The sequence below is a fragment of the Carcharodon carcharias genome, chromosome 9 (genome assembly GCF_017639515.1).
Source record: "Carcharodon carcharias isolate sCarCar2 chromosome 9, sCarCar2.pri, whole genome shotgun sequence".
NCBI classification, from domain to species: Eukaryota; Metazoa; Chordata; class Chondrichthyes; order Lamniformes; family Lamnidae; genus Carcharodon; species Carcharodon carcharias.
The window spans coordinates 7,244,090-7,264,936 of record NC_054475.1 but is presented as its reverse complement, the minus strand read 5'-3'; the positions used below and the strand labels follow the sequence as shown (position 1 = coordinate 7,264,936).

Here is a 20,847-nt window from a genome sequence, read left to right as displayed (position 1 = left end):
CACGATTCCAAAATAGGGGGAAAGCCACTTAGGACTGAGATGAGAAGAAATTTCTTTACTCATAGGGTTGGGAACCTTTGGAATTCTCTACCCCAGAGAGCCGTGGAAGTTCAGTCATTGTGTGTGTTTAAGGTAGAGATTGATAGATTTCTGATTGACAATAACGTAGTTATGGGGATAGCGTGGGTAAAAGGTATTGAAGTGTTCGATCAGCCATTGTATTGAATAGCGGAGCATGCTCAATGTGCTGAATGGCCTTCTCCTGTTCCTATATTCCCAAGTTAAAATGCCTTTTTCCAACTTTATATCCAGCTGCACTTACACTTTCATTAAATCAGCTATTTAAACCCCTCAGTCTGTTCATCCACATCTTTCAGCATTTCTCATTGAGTATATGCCTATTGCATTTTTCTTCTCCAAAAATGTTACACAGGACTGTATGGCTCAGCCAACCATTTCACTAAATAATATCTCCCTGAAGTCTTTTACAGCCCTCCTCGTTGTTTTCCAAAACATCTACTTTTACATTATTTATAAATTTCATAAAGGATTGTATTCCTTATAATTAATCCAAAGCCATTTTACAAATTTGTTACATGATAGAGGGGTAACATTCAGAATGACAAAAAGTGCTAGAAATTGAGTTACTCCAATTTTCAAGTGCATTGGTCACGATGCATGATCTGCCCACTCTCACTCAGATCAAGGTGGGCAGCACACAAGTTTGGTCCGCCCACCTCATATGCACGATTGTAGCATCTGGCCGAATGTACAGCTGTCTTAATGCTGCCAGCTGCAGTAGTGCTCAGCACTGGAACCCAGTAGCATTATTCAGGAACCATATGGTACAGTCAGCCTTTTTGCTTCAAAGGCAGGCTGCCCCAAAGAATATTGCTGCAATTTAAATGGTGGCAAAGTGAACAGGGGAGAAAGGGGGGTCCAGGGTGATGGATAAACCACTGGAGATTTCTAGTGGTGAGGGCAGGTGAGCAGGAGTGACACCATTGTTTCATTGGGTGCCAGAAGGTCCTCAAGAATGAAGTAGGAGCAGGTGGCTAGAGTGGTTAACTCCAGGAGACTGGAACTGAGGACCTAGCAGCAATGCCAAAGGTGGTCTAATAAACTCACATGGGTGGTCAAGATCAGTGAACGCATCTTCACATGACATCGCCAACCTACACGCTGTTCAAGACACCATACTTCCAACACTCACTCAGAACCAGATCCTGGCACTCAGGACGCACGTCTAACATCCAGAAGCTTCATCTTATCTTCACACATCTTCCGATACTACCAACCTCAACACCCACAATTCTCTGCCTCCACATGCCAGTAACTATTCAGCAGTGGAAGGCACATCACAGAAATGATGTAACACAACCATGACATTCCGCTCTTGCAGAACAAAGTGGCATACAACAGCAGGGAAAAAAGCAAAACCCGAAGGGAGAAGGATGTCTGCATCACCTGAGCCATATGGAGGAGCTGACTGTCAAGGGACCAGATGCGACAGGGTGCATGGCAAACAGCACTGAGAACACTGAAGATGACAGTATGCTCCTGCCTTATGCCCTTCTCAACTCCCAGCACACCCTCATCCTATTATCTAGCACAATGAGTAAGCTGCTGTGACCATGGGCCTCTGGCTTCCGCTTTCTCTCACACCAACCTTCCCCTCAAGTTCTTGCTTTTAGACACTCAAGAACTACCACCTACTCACAGCAGAGACATAGCAGAGCACTTAAGAGTCCCTGTTACTTGATCTGGCATCTGGCAACTGCAGCTACCGGCTCAGAAACTGGCACAGTACATACCTTGGAGGCTAATATAGAATTGGAATCAGCGCCTGGTGAGTCACGATGGCACGAGTGGGCTGCAGCCAGGCCAGCGATAGAGATCCTCAGGGTAGCGTTGTAGGCCGAACCATCTTCAGCTGCTTCATCAATAACCTTCCTTCCAACATAAGGTCAGAAGTGGGGATGTTTGCAGATGATTACACAATGTTCAGCACCATTTGCGACTCCTCAAATACAGAAGCATTCCAAGTCCAAACGCAGCAAGACCTGGACAATATCCAGGCTTTGGCTGACAAGTGGCATGCAACATTTGCACCACATAAGTGTCAGGCAATGACCATCCCCAACAAGAGAGAATCTAACCATTACCCCATGACATTCAATGGCATCACCACTGCTGAATCCCCCACTATCAATATTTTTTTGGATTACCATTGGCCAAAAACTGAACTTGACTAGCCATCTGTGGTTAACAACAAAAATTAAAGACAGCATCAAACTTAAAGGAAAGGCATATAATTGCACAAAGGCAGGTGGCAGGTCAGAAGTTGGAAAGAATATAAAGAACAAAGAATGACAAAAAGATTAATAAAGAGGGAAAAATTAGAGTACGAGAGAAAGCTAGCTAGTGATGTAAAGACGGTTAGTAAGAGTTTCTATAGATATTTAAATAAGAAAAGAATTAACAAAGTGAGCGTTGGTCCTATAGAAAGTGCTTCTGGGGAATTGATAATTGCCGTGAAACTAACATTTTTGCATAATATTTTTCTGGTTTATTGCAAAGTAGGTTTATGGGAGTAAGTATAGTTGGATCTGTCTGTGAGAGTTAATTACATTTGGAGTCAAGTAGACTGCAAGTTTGAAATCATCAAAAGCAGCTAGGCGCTTGACATGCTAATGAGTAAACATGGATGCCGGCTTAGCACGCAAGGTGTAAAGGGAATTCAAATTTTTAGATAAATGAAGGAATGTTGGGATTTCAAAGGGATCTTAGTCTGTTTACAACCAGCAAGATAAGCAAGGCTAAGGAGTGTACTTATTTTTCCTAAAGGTTACTGACAATACATACTGGCAACATGAAACTTTTTATATTACGAGGAAGATAGTTTCAAAGACATACGGAATAAAATATACATATTAAAAAGACAAACATATAGAGAGGAGAATGAAAGGTTATGTTCAGAGGGCCATGTAAAATCTAACAGGAGTATGTGAAATAGCCGCAATGAAGCTTCCAGCACTTGTGCATAAGTCTGCTATCTAACGAAACTGAAGGAGAAAAGTCCTTCAGGATTCCACTGTCAGGGTATTGTGTTAACTTGCTGAGTTTGTCTTAAATCTAAAATCTATTGGGGACCATTGCCTTAAAGGGAGTGAAACTGGGGCTTAGTTAATTAGGCAGTAATTTGTGGTCTTATGTATGCGCTTAAAATCTTTGATATTTTGTTAATAAATATTTTAATTTAATTTTTAAAATCTCTAAAAGCCTTGGTGGACTTATTACTTCTGAATTCAGTGCATACGTCTCGTAATAAATACAAATTGCAAAACCATGGTGATAGCGCGACCAGGTTTCCCTCGTGGATTTGGTCCGCCTAGCAAACATCATCTGCCATGTCATAATATAATGGAAAATAGGGAGATGGGGGATGAATTAAGCAGGTATTTCACATTGGTCTTCACTATAGAGGACACAAGTAACATCCCAGAAGCAGCTACAAATCAGGAAATGGAAGGGAAGGAGGAACTCGGGGAAATTATAATCACTAGGGAAGTGGTATTGAACAAATTGTTGGGACTGTGGCTGACAAATCCCCAGGTCCAGATGGACTTCACCCTAAGGTCTTGAAAGAAGTGGCTAGTGAGATTGTTGATGCATTGGTTTTAATTTTCCAAAATTCCCTAGATTAAGGGAAGGTTCCATTAGATTGGAAAATAGCAAATGTAACTTCTTTATTCAAAAAGGGAAGGAGGCAGAAAGCAGGAAACTACAGGCCAGTTAGCCTAACATCTATAATAGGGAAAATGTTAGAAGCTATTACTAAAGATGTTATAGAAGGCCATTAGAAAAATTCATGGCAATCGGGCAGAGGCAACATGGTTTTGTGAAAGGGAAATCATGTTGAACTAATTTATTGGAGTTCTTTGAAAGAGTCGCATGCGCTGTGGATAAAAAGGAACTGGTGGATGTACTGTACTTAGATTTCTAGAAGGCATTCGATAAGGTGCCACATCAAAGGTTGTTGTGGAAAATAAAAGCTCATGGTGTAGGGGATAACATACTGGCATGGATAGAAGATTGGCTAGCCAACAGGAAGCAGAGCTGGCATAAAAGGGTCTTTTTCTGGTTAGCAGGCAGGAGGTGGTGAGTGGTGTGCCACAGGGATCAGTGCTGGGGCCTCAAATTTTTACAATTTATATAAACAACTTGGAGGTATGGTTGCTAAATTCACTGACAATACAAAGATAGGAAAGTAAATTGTGAAGAGAAATGGGGCTACAAAGGGACCAAAGCTAGATTAAGGCAAAGATCTGACAAATGGACTATAATGTGAGGAAATATGAAACTGCCCATTTTGGCAGGAAGAATAAGAAAGCTTATTATCTATATGGTGAGAGATTGCAGAGCTCTGAGATTCATAGGGATCTGGGTGTCCTAGTGCATGAATCACAAAAGACTAGGATGCAGGTACAGCAAGTAGTTAGAAAAGCTAATAGAATGTTATCGTTTATTGTGAGGGGAATTGATCGCAAAAGTAGGGAGGTTATGGTTTCAGTTGTACACAGCACTGATGAGACCACATCTGGACTACTGTGTACAGTACTGGTCTCCTTATTTAAGGAAAGATGTAAATGCGTTAGCAGTTCAGAGAAGGTTTACTAGGCTAATACCAGGGATGGGCAGGTTGACTTATAAGGAAAGGTTTGACAGGTTCGGCTTGCATCCATTGAGGTTTAGAGGAGTAAGAAGCGACTTGATCGAAACCTTTAAGATCCTGAGGTGTCTTGACAGGGTGGATGCAGAGAGGATGTTTCCTCTTGTGGGGAAATCTAGAACCAGGGGTTACTGTTTACAAATAAGGGGTCACTCATTTAAGACAGAGATGAGAAGATTTTTTTTCTCTCAGAGGGTTGAGTATCTTTGGAACTCTTCCTCAAAAGGCAGTGGAAGCAGAATCTTTGAATATTTTTAAGGCAGAACTAGATAGATTCTTTATTAACAAAGGATGAAAGGTTATCAGGGGTAGGCAGGAATATGGTGTTGAGGTTACAATCAGATCAGCCATGATCTTATTGAATGGCGGAGCAGGTTCAGGGGCTGAGTGGCCAACACCTGCTCCTAGCTCATATGTTCATCTATAAATACCGTGGCTACAAAAGCTGGACAAAGGCTAGGAATCCTGCGGCGAGTAACTCACTTCCTGACTCCCCAAAGCCTGTTCACCATCTACAAAGCACAAGTCAGGAGTGTGATAGAATACTCTCCACTTGCCTGAATGAGTGCAGCACCAACAGCACTCAAGAAGCTTGACACTATCCAGGATAAAGCAGTCAGCTTGACTGACACCCCATCCACAAACATTCATTCCCTCCACCACTGAGGCACAGTGGCAGCAATAAGTACCAAATACAAGATGCACTACAGGAACTCACCAAGTCTCCTTAGATAGCACCTTCCAAACAGATGGCCATTACCATCTAGAAGGACAAGGGCAGCAGACATATGTGAACACCACCACCTGTAAGTTCCCCTCCAAGCCACTCACCATCCTGACTTGGAAACATATCGCTGTTCATTCACTGTCACTGGGTCAAAATCATGGAACTTCCTCCCTAACAGCACTGTGGGTGTACTTACACCACATGGACTGCAGCAGTTCAAGGCAGCTCACCACCACCTTCTTGAGGGTAATTTGGGATGGGCAATAAACGCTAGCCTAGCCAGTGACACCCACATCCCATGAATGAATTTTTAAAAAAGGATGGTTTCTTTTCCAGTTCATGGAGGGGGGCGGGGGTGTAAACGAGTTCTACTTGAGAAGTCTCAGATAAGGCCTTCAACTGGGCTGCATACATAAGTGTTCTGATGGGTATGCACACTGGGTGGATGCATTGTATAGCCTATCAGCCTACTGTAACCATTGAGAAGTCCAGCTCAGTGCTGGCAGAGGATGTGGTGCAGAGCTTGCCCTCTTTGCAGCAGCTTCTGCTCTATTTCCCTGCCATGCTGCAGACTGAGAGACACTGTACTGCTGCCTCTAAACCAGTTGCAGCCATTTTGTCTACACATGGCTCTAGGCTATTGAATTTCACACCCAAAATCAACAACATATGCTTTTTTTCCATTTAACCATTTCAAGTTTTGACATCGCTGAATATAGTTATATGCCCGATGCACTATTTACCATATAATTTGTAGAACATTCTTACCAGTGCACAATGTTAGCAAATAACATTATTTATTTATGCTTACAGCTAAATCATAAAAGCAGGATCCATAGTCATTATCTCTCTGGGCACTGCCCAACAAACCTAATATCATGTTAAAAGAAACGATTCAAATTGTTCAACAAAAATTTGTTCCATTAAAAGTCAAAAGCTCCAGAGTGATCTATCCCTGACTTACTAGCGAAATTGAGGACCATATTTGATGAAAAGCGGCTTAAGAGCATTGCAAAGAATATGGGTAATCCTGAGGATTGGGAGAGTATTAGAAACCAGCAAAGGACAACCAAAAAGAGGAAAAAATAAAATGAGCCAACTAGCCAGGATTATAAAACAGATTGCAAGAGCTTTTACAGGTATATAGAAAGGAGAGTATCTAAAATAACTGTTGATCCCTTACAGGCAGAGACTGGAGAAATTATCATGGGGAATGAGGAAGTGACTGGGACACTGAGCAACTATCCTGAGTGTCTTCGCAATAGAAGACACAAGTTACATACGATAAATAGAGGGTATCCAATGGGCTGAAAAGTGAGGAACTTAGAGTATTTCATATCACAGAGAAAAAGTATCAGAGAAACCTAAGAGGCTATAAGCCAATGGATCCCCAGGATCTAATGGTCTACATTCTTGGGATTTTTAAGAGATAACTGCAGAAATAATGGATGCACTGATATGATTTTCCAAAATTCCCCAATTTTAGAATGGAAAGGTTGTTTACCCTGGCTGGAGAATCTAGAACATGGCAACATAGCTGAGATAAGGAGAAATTTCTTCACTCAGGATTGTGAATGTTTGGAATTCTCTAACCCAGAAGATTGTGTATGCTATAAGCTGAGTATATTCAAGACTGACATAAATACAAAAGGAAAATACTGTAGATGCCAGAAATCTGAAATTAAAAGCAAAAAATGCTGGAAATACGTAGCAAGTCATGCAGCACCTAGGGGGAGAGAAACAGTGTTAAGGTTTCACATCAATGGCCTTTCAATGAAAGGTCATCAATCTGAAATGTTAACTATGTTTCTCTCACCACAGATGCTGCCTGACCTGAGATAGATTGACTTTTGGGCTCTCGGGCAATGAAGGACTATAGGGAGAAAGCGGAATAGTGGAGTTGAGGCTGAAGGTCGGCCACAGTTTTGTTGAATGCCAGAACAGGCTCTAAGGGCCATATGGTCTACTCCTGGTCTTATTTCTGACGTTCTTATGTGATCAATAGCTGGATAATAAGTAACTCAGTTTCACAGTTCAATAATATCCTATTACTTACATTGACATTTTATAACTCCTGGCTTTTTTTTAAAAAAAAGGTAAGCTATAATTGTCCAAAAATAAAACATGATAGATACACAGAACAAAAGTAGACTCAGCACTGACTGATGCGGTACACCACTTCCAATCTTTCCATAATCCAGAAAGCACCTACTTACCCTAACTCTTTTGTTCTAGTCTTCAGCAAATCAAATTTTAAAATTTAAAATAAACTTAATCCTTTTAACTTTGGTAGACTGTAGAAATTACAACTGTATTATAAAATCTTACAGATTAAAATATTGAGTTGAGTGCAGTTTTGTTACCAAAATACGAATATTGTTTTTAATTAATGAGAACAGAAACACGGGTGATAGCATTCAAGTCTTCTTTTCCCAAGCAGGACAAAACATCAGTTTAGATGCAACAAAAATCCAAACTGTTAACTTACGAGAAAGAAAAAGCCTGGAAATGAGGTTTTTTAAACATTTTGATTAGTATTGCTGAAAAAGAGAGATGTCAAAGCTTTTTGTCTTGCACTCATCAGGATACTTCACAATAACACCAATGTAAGGGGAAAACAACAATTTATACCATATGAGAGGAGTGCTGATTGGTTGGCGTGGACTCTGATTGGTAGAGGTGCTGCCATGGAGAATGCACCAATTGCTGGTGACTAAATGCACCAATTGATGGTGACTGTCAGTCATCACCAATTGGTGCATTCTCCACGCTAATGCCTCTACCAGAGCCCACCTACCAACCAATCAGCACTCTCTTCTCAAACGGTATTAAACCGGTGTTCTTGCAAAGTGTCCTGATGAGTGCAAGATGAAAAGCTTGACGTGTCTCTTTTCTCAGCAATACTCAAGTTCTGTACTATCAAACGGCTATTTTGATTAGTGTTCACACATAAGCTTTAATAATAAGGCTGCATCTATAACCACTATTATGAACTAATTGAAGAACGTGCATGTACTACCAGGCTGAAATTAGTATAAAATCTTCTAGTGTAGCTCTAAATTTTGTTAAATAATGAGTCATTTTGTTGGAAGATATAATGGGACATATATTTGTCAAGATTTAAGCCGTCAAAGTATAGGGAAGTGATTTGCATCCGTGTTCACATATGCAGTGCAATCAATATTCTAACATTCAAGAAAGCAGGGTGCCTGAGGACCAAATCTTTCCGCATTAAATACTAGTTAAGTTGCAGAATGTTCTGATTCGTGAATGTATTTACTTATTTTTTTATTCTTGTTGGAACATCACAGGCATAGGATTCATATCACTCTGGGCACTGCACAGGAATCAATACATGAGAAGTAACAGGACCACAAGTGACCCATTTCCACAGTTCAACAATATGTTGCTACCTATACTAACATATCGTAATGCTGTGCTTTTCAAGATGCAAGCTAAATTTGACCAAGAACAAAATATAATGTCACCCTTCATAATATAGTTTTTAAAAGTGTTTATTGTTTTTCTCTATCAGATTAAGTTCTCATATTTTAGATCATTTTCATAGATGAAATGCAATTAGTGCATTTGAAAGTTATCTTAATTAACCTTGATATCCAGGTAGTTTTCAGTAATTTGTCCATGATAATGATCTCATTTAATTAATGGAATTGCAATTACCCCATGAATCCATAGGATTTTTCTTCTGTTTCCAATAAATAGTAAGCAACACAACATGAGATCTTGTTTTAGATATAAACTAAAATACAGCACTTAAGGAATTTCTTTGTGCTGAGCTTCAGAAGTTGGTTAAGTAACGTGTACTGAACCCCAAGAGATTTAGTAAATCTCAATACTTTGTCAGACCCATTATTGGTTATGAATACAGCAAAGTCCTTTCTTCATCGCTACCTCTTTATATAAAAAATATAGAAACCCAGTCTTCTGACACACCAAATTAACTTCGATTGCTAGGATCTTTCAAACCATTTTTTCCACGTCTAAGCTGCAGGGGACAAAATAAATTATGATTCCTTAGTATTAAGAGTTACAGTAAACCTCAATAATCCATACATAAGAGCTATCTTGCAACTGCACGAAGCTACTTTTTACATTGCACTAAGGCCTGGTGCTGGCTCTTGACACTGGTCTTGCACAGCTAGCTGCAATTTGAAAGTAAACTTGTAATGACAGCAAAAATAATTTTAAATTGAGATTTAAGCAGTTCCTGGTAAATTTATTTTCAGACTGCACTTGGCTGAATGAGGCACAGGCATCAGCAGCTGGTGCCACTAGAAAGCTCAATAAAGGCCTCAGGTACTGTAGAGTTGTTCATCTGTGGCCTGACAGGCAGTTTAGTTCACAAGTTTGGGACACACATTTTGGTCTAGTACCACATAGATTATAGCACCTTGAGCCCAGAAAAAAAACTCATCGTGTTCAATCTTTCATACATCATGCAGTTACCTTTCTCATGAGCCTCTCAGATGAGCGAATTTATTCAACTACATGGACAAAGGAAAATTTCATGCTCAGGATTCTGGAACGTTCCATTAATATTTGAAATGCAATATGGATTAATAATTTGTCAAAGGGTCAGTGTAAATTTCTATTGTGAATTAATTTCAATAGAAATATACTTCTATGTTAAATCCACGTCAGGGTATAACTAAAGGAAGTATACCAGTTAACAGCAGTGATATCATATAACAGAAATATATTTGTGCCCAAGGAAGCTGGAAATGTAAACCAGTAACATAGAAAGTAGTCAATAGTTGCTGAGGCTGTCCCATGACAGCTCTTTTAAAGAGCTTTAATCCAATAGAAAGGAGAAGGAAAGGTTAGAGATGATTTTGTAATTCAAAGTTCTGCCTTTGTAAGAAAAACTAAGTACCTGTTGACACAGAGAAAGTCACTCTCTCTGCTAAGATACCCAAGAGATGGCAATTATGAAAGAACATTTACATGTACCCTCTCCTTGCAACTGAGTCACATGCTTTCCAACCAACCTAGAAGCTACGGTGTGGACGAGAAAAGTTCCATCACCAGCTGTAACATGCTCTCTCCAACCTGTTGCTGTAATGAAGCCACTTCTGATTGGTCCTGGTAATAGCATTTTCTTTTATTCATTCATAGAGTCTGAGCAATGCTGGTAAGGCCAGCATTTACTGCCCATCCATAATTGCCCTTAAGGTGGTGTTAGTGAATCACTGTAGTCTGTGCGGTGAAGGTGCTCCAAAAAGTGCTCGTTAGGAAGTGAAATTCATGATTTTGGAGTGATCACTGGTGTGACCCAACAGAGCAATTGTTAGTTTAAGTTCATTTAGCTGTTTTTAAAAAAAAGTTTATCACTATAAAATAGGCAAACGCTTGGAATGCAAAACGATCTTAGGCTTTCCTTTCCCTGTTTCCTGTGAGCAAATATTTCTATTGAAAGCTGAAAGCCATAAATAAAGGGCCAATGATAACTTGGTTTCTCATTTTACAGAAATACTAAAAAAGATAGTGTAATAAGTTTTGATTGTTGATTTACATTGAGAAATCTGAGTAGAAAAGTACTGCATATGTAATTTACCACTAGCAGAGCCCCCATTATGTTACTCACATTAAGTATGTGCTTAACAAAAACAAAAATACCTGGAAAAACTCAGCAGGTCTGACAGCATCTGCAGAGAGGAACACAGTTAACGTTTCAAGTCCAAATGACTCTTCAACAGAACCAAGAAAAAATAGAAAAGAGGTGAAATATAAGCTGGTTTGGGGGTGGGTGGGGGGGGCTTAGGCTGTTTTCTAATTAAGCTGTCAAGGAAATTGCAATCGTGTTAAGTGTTACAGGGGAAAAAAGACACATATGGATTGTGCATTCATGGGAAATTCTTAATACATTGGATAATTGAGAGAGGAACCAAAAAATTCAATTCCCCACGAGTGTGCCATAGAGATGTATTTCTCTATGTTTCCAAATCCAATTCAAGAAAAGTCATTAACAGATTTAATAGACAAAATCAAAAAAATAAATTCCAGTGAGATATTTGAAGGAACCTTCTATATCAGGCCAGAAGACAAGAGTTATTTACTAAATTCAGTAAACAGTCAGTCTCTGATTCCAGTTTAATATCTAAACCTCAGCAGAACTCAAAAACTTTGGCAGAGACATAAGAAAGTGGCAATGGATCAGTTACCAGTTAGACATCCCACTTATTTTGCTTTACACTGAAGTAATGGAAAAAATCTGCTATTGTTTGTGTTTCACCTCAGCCAAAGCTGCAGGTTCTACCTAGTATTTTAGAAAAGCTTTAACTATACCTCACCAGAGGTTTCCCTGTATTCCCTTTAAACTCAAGAGTCTGCACTAATTTCATTCCAATTGCTGCAGATTGAAGTCAATTGTTCTACACCATCAGCAAGACACATCTTTTTATAAAAACAGAAAATGCCAGAGAAATCCTCCGTACATTTGGCAGCATCTATGGAGAGAAAAATGGAGTTAGCTTTACAGTCATCAGAAAAGTCAGAGAGCTGAAATATTAACTCTTTCCCTCTCCACAGACGCTGTTAGAATGCTCAGTATTTCCAGCATTTTCTGTTTTATTTCAGATTTCCAGCACTTGCAGTATTATACTTTTCTACAACTATCTTTCTATTTCATATGTATTGGCATGGTGAACTATGTAGTAAATGGCCATTTCTCTTCTTTATCATATTTTATTATTAGTTTTCTATACATTTTTCAATTCTCATTGCAGGGAATCTGTAGTTACAGACAAACATTTGAAGTAGGAGGAGTATGCCACTCACCCCCTCGAGCCTGTTCCACCATTCAATAAGATCATGGCTGATCTGACCTCAATTCCACACGCCCCCAATAACCATTCAATTCCGATAACCTTTCACCCCTTGTTTAGCGAGAATCTATCTCTGCCTTAATAATATTCAAAGACCCTGCTTCCACCGCCTTTTGAGAATGAGTGTTCTAAAGACTCATGATCTTCAGTTACACGTTTAAATACACATTACACAAAGAACTAAAAACTTCCTCCTTCCCCCACACCCCTCCATTTCTTAATATTTCCCCTCTGTTCCTGAAAACGTTGATAATGTATAAGTTCCTAACCCTAATACTGCCTAACACTACCCTGGCTGACATCACTATCTTTCTATTTCATATGTACTGGCACAGTGAACTATGTAGGTAAATGGCCATTTCTCTTCTTTATCATATTTTCTTATTAATAGTTTTCTGTACATTTTTCAATTCCACACCTGTGTGCAAGTTTGGTCTCCTTATCTGAGGAAGGATGTTCTTGCTGTACAGGGAGTGCAGTGAAGGTTTACCAAGCTGAATCCTGGTTTGGCGGGACTGACATATGAGGAGAAATTGAGTTAGTTAGGACCATATTCGCTGGAGTTCAGAAGAATGAGGGAGGATCTCATAGAAACCTAAAAAATTCTAAGAGGGCTAGATAGGGTAGATGCAGGAAGGATGTTCCCGATGGTGGGTGAGTCCAGAACCAGGGGGCACAGTCTGAGGATACGGCATAGACCATTTAGGACTGAGGTGAGGAGAAATTTCTTCACCCAGAGCGGTGAGACTATGGAATTTGCTACCACAGAAAGTAGTTGAGGCCAAGACATTAAATGTTTTCAAGAAGGAGTTAGATATAGCTCTTGGGGCGAAAGAAGTCTAAGGATATGAGGAGAAAACTGGAGCAGGCTATTGAGTTGGATAATCAGCCATGATCATAATGAATGGCGGAGAGGCTCGAAGAGCCGAATCGCCTACTCCTGCTCCTATTTTCTATGTTTCTATTTCTATCAGCTAACTCAACACAGACATACAATAAAACCCACTGAACTACAGAATTATTATGCAAGCTTTTCCCTTATGTGATTTGCATCAGGCAACTAATCACAATATTATGCGATACATTAGGAAAATCAAACATGACATTTTTAGACAGGTTACAGCTATACAACCAACTCTCAAATGGAGAGAGAGACATTCCCATGTTCAATCAGCAAACCATATTAATAAGCAGGCAGGTAGAAAACAAAAGATGACAATAATTTACACAAAATATGCTCCATCAGTTTTATTAAAAATGTATTATCCAGGCTTTTACCTAGTAAAATACACCATCTTGTATGTATTTAATTTCACATTTAGGTCTGTCCAAACTGTGAATGCTTGCATTGTTGCTTTAAGTCCAGATCATAATATGTCTCACCAGAACAGTGCTGTTCCAGTGGGAACTGAAACAGCTGATCTTAAAGGGGGAGGAAATGAACACTTCCACAAATGTGTCACATATTAAGATTTTTTTGAGAATTAGATGGAGAGCTGCACACCAAATTTACTTCTATACTTTCCTTCCCTTTTAAGTCTCTCACAGGTGATTAATTTAAAGGGAGACACATTTATAGCTTTGACAGCCCAAAAATAATTTATTCATTTCCACCTGTGGGTTTGCATTATGAGGTTCATTCTCTAGCTCATAAATTTGGCCATGTGATTCATCATTGCACTTCCTATTTGTGAGTAGAAAAGAGAACATTCTAAACATGTTGTAATGAATGAATGAGACTCTCAGATACAGCCTAAAATGGTTGCAAACCATACCAAAACCCAAAAAAGGAAACAGGTTGAAATTTTGCAATGAAACATTAGCTATTTTTCTTGCAGGATATATATGAGGATTTGTAAGCTACATAAATGCCAGTTATAAGCTGGTTTCATCATACAGATAGCAAAAATAAAATGTGAAGAATGCAAGCCAAATGAACATAATTAAAACAGCTCAAGTTACTTCCCATAGCAGATTCTATCTAAAGTATAGTCACTGCAATTTAATCTTTCAGCAAGGCCATGTCAGCAAATGAAATTTAGCATTTTAAAAATTATTGGCCCAACACTCAGCATTCTATCCTACTCCCTCAATCAGTATCTGAACATAATTCTCTTGCATAGTCATAACTGCTATGACAACACTACATTATTAATTTCCTTCACCTATTCAAAATAATATGAATAGATTATCAGACTTCAGAATACATTAGCAACATTAATTAAAATGCTCATGCATCAATGACACCTCCCCCAAAGTTTAATTTTATTCAAAAGGTCAACAGATTACAATAATTAAAACCAAGGGAAGGTAATCATTTTATTCAAAAATTTTAATATTGCTGAAAAGAGAGACATGCTGCTGAAGCTTTTCATCTTGGGGACTCCATGGTTCCCTGTTAATTTGTGCAAGGCAACGCCTTAGCCAATCAGCACGCTTTTTTTGTGCAGTATAAATTATGATCATTTGAAATTTGGCATTCTTGCATCTGTCCTGATGAATGCAAGATGAAAAGCTTCAGCAACATGTCTCTTCAACAATATACAAAAATTTAAGGTGACCGTCAGTGTGTCCTTGGTTACAATCCAGTCAGGATCCTAAGATGGCCATTTCGAAGCGGGGGGTCAAATAGCAGAAATACATTTACACTAAAGCTGGCCAAAAAAGGGCTATCCAGCCTAATCCTACTTTCCAGCTCTCGGTCCATAACTGTGCAGGTTACAGCACTTCAAGTGCACATCCAAACAGTTTTTAAATGCAGTGAATGCTTCTACCAGCCTTTCAGGCAGACAGCTCCAGAACACCCTTGGAGAAAATATTTCTCAATTCCACCCTAATGTCCCCAAGTTATTGCTCTCTGCTTCCTTTCCACTCCACGTGGGTCCACAAAGTTTTATACATCTCAATTTAAATCTCCTCTGTCTTCTCTGTTGCAAAGGGAAGCAACTCCTGCCTATCCGATTTTTCCTCCTATCTGAAATTCTCCATTTCTGGCAACATAATCGAAAACTTCCTCTGCGTCCTCACCAGGGCAATCACATCTTTCCTGTAATGTAGTGACCTAGAACTGCAGTACCCTAGCTTTGGCCTAAGCAGTGCTTTATATAGAATAACTTCCCTGATATCATATTCTATACCTCGCTAATAAAGGAAAATATCCCATATGCCTTCTTAACCACCTTATCTTCCTGTCTACCTAGAGATCCATGGATATGCTGATCCCTCTGCTCAACTTCTCAATATCTTGTCATTTACTGTGTATTCCCCTTACCTTGGTGTCCCTCACCTATTCTGCCATTAAAAATATTCACAACAATCCAACAGTTCCCTGTAACCCCACCATTTTATAAAACAACATATAGCATATGGATAAAAGCAAAAAACTGCAGATGTGGAAATCCAAAACAAAAATAAAAATACCTGGAAAAATTCAGCAGGTCTGGCAGCATCTGCGGAGAGGAACACAGTTAACAACTCGAGTCCAAATGACTCTTCAACAGAACTAAGGAAAAATAAAAAAGAGGTGAAATATTTAAGGGGGGAGGAGAGAGAGAGAGCTGGATAGAGGGCCAACGATAGGTGGAGATAACCAAAAGATGTCATAGACAAAAGGACACTAAAGAGGTGTTGAAGGTGGTGATATTATGTAAGGAATGTGCTAATTAAGGGTAGAAAGCAGGACAAGCAAGGTACAGATAGCCCTAGTGGAGGTGGTGTGAAGGGAAGGGATCAAAATAGGCTGTAAAGTGCCTAGTGAAGCTTCACTCCAGTGAAGCTCAACGCAAACTGGAGGAACAGCATCTCATCTTCCCACTAGGCACTTTACAGCCTTCCGGACTGAATATTGAGTTCAACAATTTTAGATCATGAACTCTCTCCTCCATCCCCACAACCATTCCGATCCCTCCCTTTTTTCCCCAATAATTTATATAGATTTTTCTTTTCCCACCTATTTCCATTATTTTTAAATGTATTTCCATCCATTGTCTTACCTCCACCTTTTAGCCTATTTTGATTCCTTAGATAATATCACCACCTTTGTCCTTTTGTCTATGACATCTTTTGGCTATCTCCACCTGTCACTAGCCCTCTATCCAGCTCTGCCCCCCCACCCTCTTAAACCAGCTTATATTTCACCTCTTTTCTATTTTTACTTAGTTCTGTTGAAGAGTTATACGGACTCGAAAGGTTAACTGTGTTCCTCTCTGCAGATGCTGCCAGTCCTGCCGAGTTTTTCCAGGTATTTTTATGTTTGTATAGCATATGGTTAGGGGGAAATAAGTGCTCAAAATGCGAACTAAAAAAAAAGTACTGAAAGCACATAGCTGGTCAGTCAATACTTAAAGAGCAAAAAAAAATAGGTCAAAGGTATGCACAGACCCATCAATTATGAGGAGTCTCAAGGCAAAATGTTAATTGTTCACATATTCATATGCTGGCAGGTTTACTGTATATTTCTAACATTTTTTATTACCTTCCCCCAAAAAACCTACCACTCCTCCTGTAAGATGGTTTTACTATAACATATCTTCTTTGTTGCACCACTTTCAGGAAAATTACAGTGCATAAACAATTATCCATAATTGGTCTGTTTTGAGCAAATCTTGCAGAGTTGTTCAACTAGTTGCAAACTTGATCTCATGAGTTTAACGCACATTAACTGCCAATTATACTGAACCTCACATGTCATACATCAGCAATATAACTTGTGTCTAATGTGGCTATTCCATGATCCCACAATGAATACTAAGGAGTGCTTAATTGGGGTCAGTTTTAATGCACACACACACACACACACACACACTGTCAACAGAACAGCTCACAATTGGGTGTAAAATTGTCCAAGTCCATATATCAATTTGAGACTACACCATTCCCATCTGGTGTCTTTTAGCCACACTGACTTTTAGGCTGAAAGACCCCTGCAAGGGAAAGGGACCCAATTTTAAATCTTAAAGTTGAGGCCTGATGTCTTCAGTGCCACAATGGCATTTTAACTCCTGCATTCAAGAGGTCTGCAAGGGTCCAGAAGACAACATGGTAAATTTGAAAATAAACTTACACGTAGAACCCTTATGGGCCACGAGGAGTAGCAGTACACTTGATGGCCTTAAAAAGATACTTGGATTTTCACTTCTGGTTCCTGCTCCGCCAATGAGATTTTACTTTCACTCACTCTGCTGGATAAAGCTTCAGTGGGTCCCCAGCAGTGAGCAGACCTCCTGAAACAATTTCCAATTCCTGCCCCTGGCAATGATGTCACTGCAAATGTCTTTGGTCGGGAAACAGTTTTATGGAAGGTATTCAAATGAGGCCAGGGGTTAAAATCTGCTGGGTTTCACCATCTGGACGGTCAAATGGAACTTCAACAACTTCACCTCCTTCCCCCTCAAATTACAATCCACATCATATAGTGCCTGATACATTATAGTTCTGGTAATATTGAGCCAAGCCCCATGAAGGCCACAAAGTCTCAATTAAGTAAACAGCACACTGTCAGGCTTTATTTGATGTTTGGTCAGTACTTTGTAAATTGGAATATGCTAGCTAGTCCCTTACAAGATCCAAAAATAAGAACTATTTCTAGATTGTCATAGAAACATAAATGGTTAGATAAACTTTGTTATTTTAACCACCACGCATATGTTAGGATTGGTTCAAACACATCACAAAAAACCTAACTAATACTACATACTGCCTCAAGGTTTTAAATAGGTATTTTTAATATCTCCAACTCCTAATTTAAAACTTACTCAGCAAGACTTCCACTTAAATCAGTGTCCTTAAATGAGTTTCCTTATTACTGCAATTTATTAATCAGATCCAATTTAAGGCTTCATCCACACCATTGAGGTAAACTGGCAAAGACCACAAAGGTGGGCTGGGACATGGCCGCAGTTGCAATTTACAACTGGACCTTGTCTCAAAACACTGGGGCGGAAGTTACTGTGCTCGGTGGCGAACGGGGACCAGTTATATCTTGGAATTCCTGCACACATTACCTGACCAAATACGCTAACGTCCACCCCATAGTTATGAGACAAGAAATTCCAATTGCAAATGGCAGCTACAGCTATGCCTCAGGCAACTTACAGTCTTTGCCTGTTTGCATCCTCCAAATTATAAATCTGGGTATGTGCACTTTCCCCATCACCTTGCTTCCAAACCTCCTCACCCACACCAGAATGCAACCAAACCACCTCACTCCCCACATCAGCGGGTGAGCGAAGCCCCTTAAACCCCAGTGGGTGAGTAGACCTTATCAAACCCACCAATATGGTGGGCAAAGCCCCCCCTCCCCATCAGTGGGTGGGCAAAGCCCCCCCACCCATCAGTGGATGGGTAAAGCCTCTCAACCCCTGCCCCCCCACCCCCCACAGTTGGCAGGTGGGTTGAACCCACCCACCCCCCCTCGCCCATCAGCAGGTGGGTCAAAGCCCCTGAACTCCACACCCCCCCAATCATCTGCCCCCTACCCAACCCCCCTCAATCATCTGCCCCAATACCCAGCCCCCCCTCAATCACCTGCCCCAATACCCAGCCCCCCCTCAATCACCTGCCCCAATACCCAGCCCCCCCTGAATCACCTGCCCCAATACCCAGCCCCCCCTCAATCACCTGCCCCAATACCCAGCCCCCCCTCAATCACCTGCCCCAATACCCAGCCCCCCCTCAATCACCTGCCCCAATACCCAGCCCCCCCTCAATCACCTGCCCCAATACCCAGCCCCCCCTCAATCACCTGCCCCAATACCCAGCCCCCCCTCAATCATCTGCCCCAATACCCAGCCCCCCCTCAATCACCTGCCCCAATACCCAGCCCCCCCTCAATCACCTGCCCCAATACCCAGCCCCCCCTCAATCATCTGCCCCAATACCCAGCCCCCCCTCAATCACCTGCCCCAATACCCAGCCCCCCCTCAATCATCTGCCCCAATACCCAGCCCCCCCTCAATCACCTGCCCCAATACCCAGCCCCCCCTCAATCACCTGCCCCAATACCCAGCCCCCCCTCAATCACCTGCCCCAATACCCAGCACCCCCCTCAATCATCTGCCCCAATACCCAGCACCCCCCTCAATCACCTGCCCCAATACCCAGCCCCCCCTCAATCACCTGCCCCAATACCCAGCCCCCCCTCAATCATCTGCCCCAATACCCAGCCCCCCCTCAATCACCTGCCCCAATACCCAGCACCCCCCTCAATCATCTGCCCCAATACCCAGCACCCCCCTCAATCATCTGCCCCAATACCCAGCACCCCCTTCTCTCTCTCTCTCTCTGACATCCCCGAATCTCTAAACCGAGCCCCTGTCCAACCCCCCCGCCCCCCGCCCCCCTCCCCCGCCCCCCCCCCCCCCCCAAACACCCCGGTCCTATTCTAGGGCGAGGTAGGGTGGGAGGGGGGAAGAGTTGATGCTAAATTCCCTCCCCAGCAAAAGGCGAGGGGCATCATTCTCCAACCTGACCGGCGAGAAGTAAAACTCCGCTCTGGATCACGCTTTGAAAAATAAAATAAATGAAAAGACGGTGTTTAGTTATTATCTATTATTATTATTATTATTATTATTTATTATTTATGCGGTTTTTTTTTTTTTACCCAGTAGCAGAAGTTTGACCTCCCGGGACGATTTCTCGCCGTCTTCCTTCAGGTTGCGGTCGATCATTCTGCTCCGGGCCATCGCCGCCTTGTCCTCGGCGCTCATGGTGCAGCCCATGCCGGCAGCCGGGGACAGCCGAGCCCCGGGGCGGGGGATCGGGGAGAGAGCGGAAGGAAAATCCCCTCAGACCCGAGGCCCGGAGGAGAGAGTCGGAGGGAGGGATGGAAGTGGGAGGGAGGTGGGGGGGGGGGGGGGGGGGGGGGGGGAGGTGGTGTTGGAAACACCCAAATAAAAAAACTCCCTCACAGAGTTTAACCGAGAGACGGATAAATTTCTTCTTCTTCTTCTTCCTTATCGGTTAATTCACCTAAAAATACATAAAGAGAGTTTGCGAGGAAGAAAATAAAGGAGGGGGAGGGGGGGGGGGGGGGAGGAGGTTGGTATAAGAAGTTCTTTTCCAACCGCCGCTCGCCGACCGTTAGCGATTCAAACCTCCGACGCCGGGAAGGTGGGGGCCGGCGCGAGCTTTCGGGAACCGGAAACCCTCCCACGCCGACCGGAATCCGTCACCCCGCCGCGCGGAGCACTGTGGGGGTTGTAGTCCACCCGCCGACACACCTGGGCACAGCAGCTGGCAGCTGGCAGCTGGGGTGGGGTGGGAGCAGAGATGAGATGCTGGGTGGCGCTGCAAGAACGACTTGCATCTTCGCTCAGAAGCCGGTGAACCTTTGGAATTCTCTACCCCACGGGTGGGAGGGTGGGGGAGTGGGGGAGTGGGGTCTTCGGGTATATTCAAGACAGAGATGGATTGGTTTCTAGGTTTTTCTTTTCAACCGGTTCGCGGGATCTGGGCTTCGCTGGCTGAACCCCAGCATCTATTGCCCTCATTTCCCTAATTGACCTGGGGAAGGGGGTGGTGAGCCGCCGCCTTGAGCCGCTGCA

At 41.8% G+C, this 20,847-nt stretch overlaps 1 protein-coding gene across 1 annotated transcript in view; it reads right to left on the bottom strand.

Annotated features, from left to right (window-relative positions):
* The window catches only part of LOC121282145 (guanine nucleotide-binding protein G(i) subunit alpha-3-like), a 56,496-nt gene extending 36,166 nt beyond the window's left edge, over positions 1–20,330 (bottom strand). Inside the window, exon 1 of the mRNA XM_041195656.1 lies at positions 19,905–20,330. Within this exon, the coding sequence (XP_041051590.1) occupies positions 19,905–20,022 (118 nt within the window). The 5' untranslated portion in view covers positions 20,023–20,330. The remainder of the gene's footprint in view (positions 1–19,904) is intronic.
* Positions 20,331–20,847: the final 517 nt, after the last annotated feature.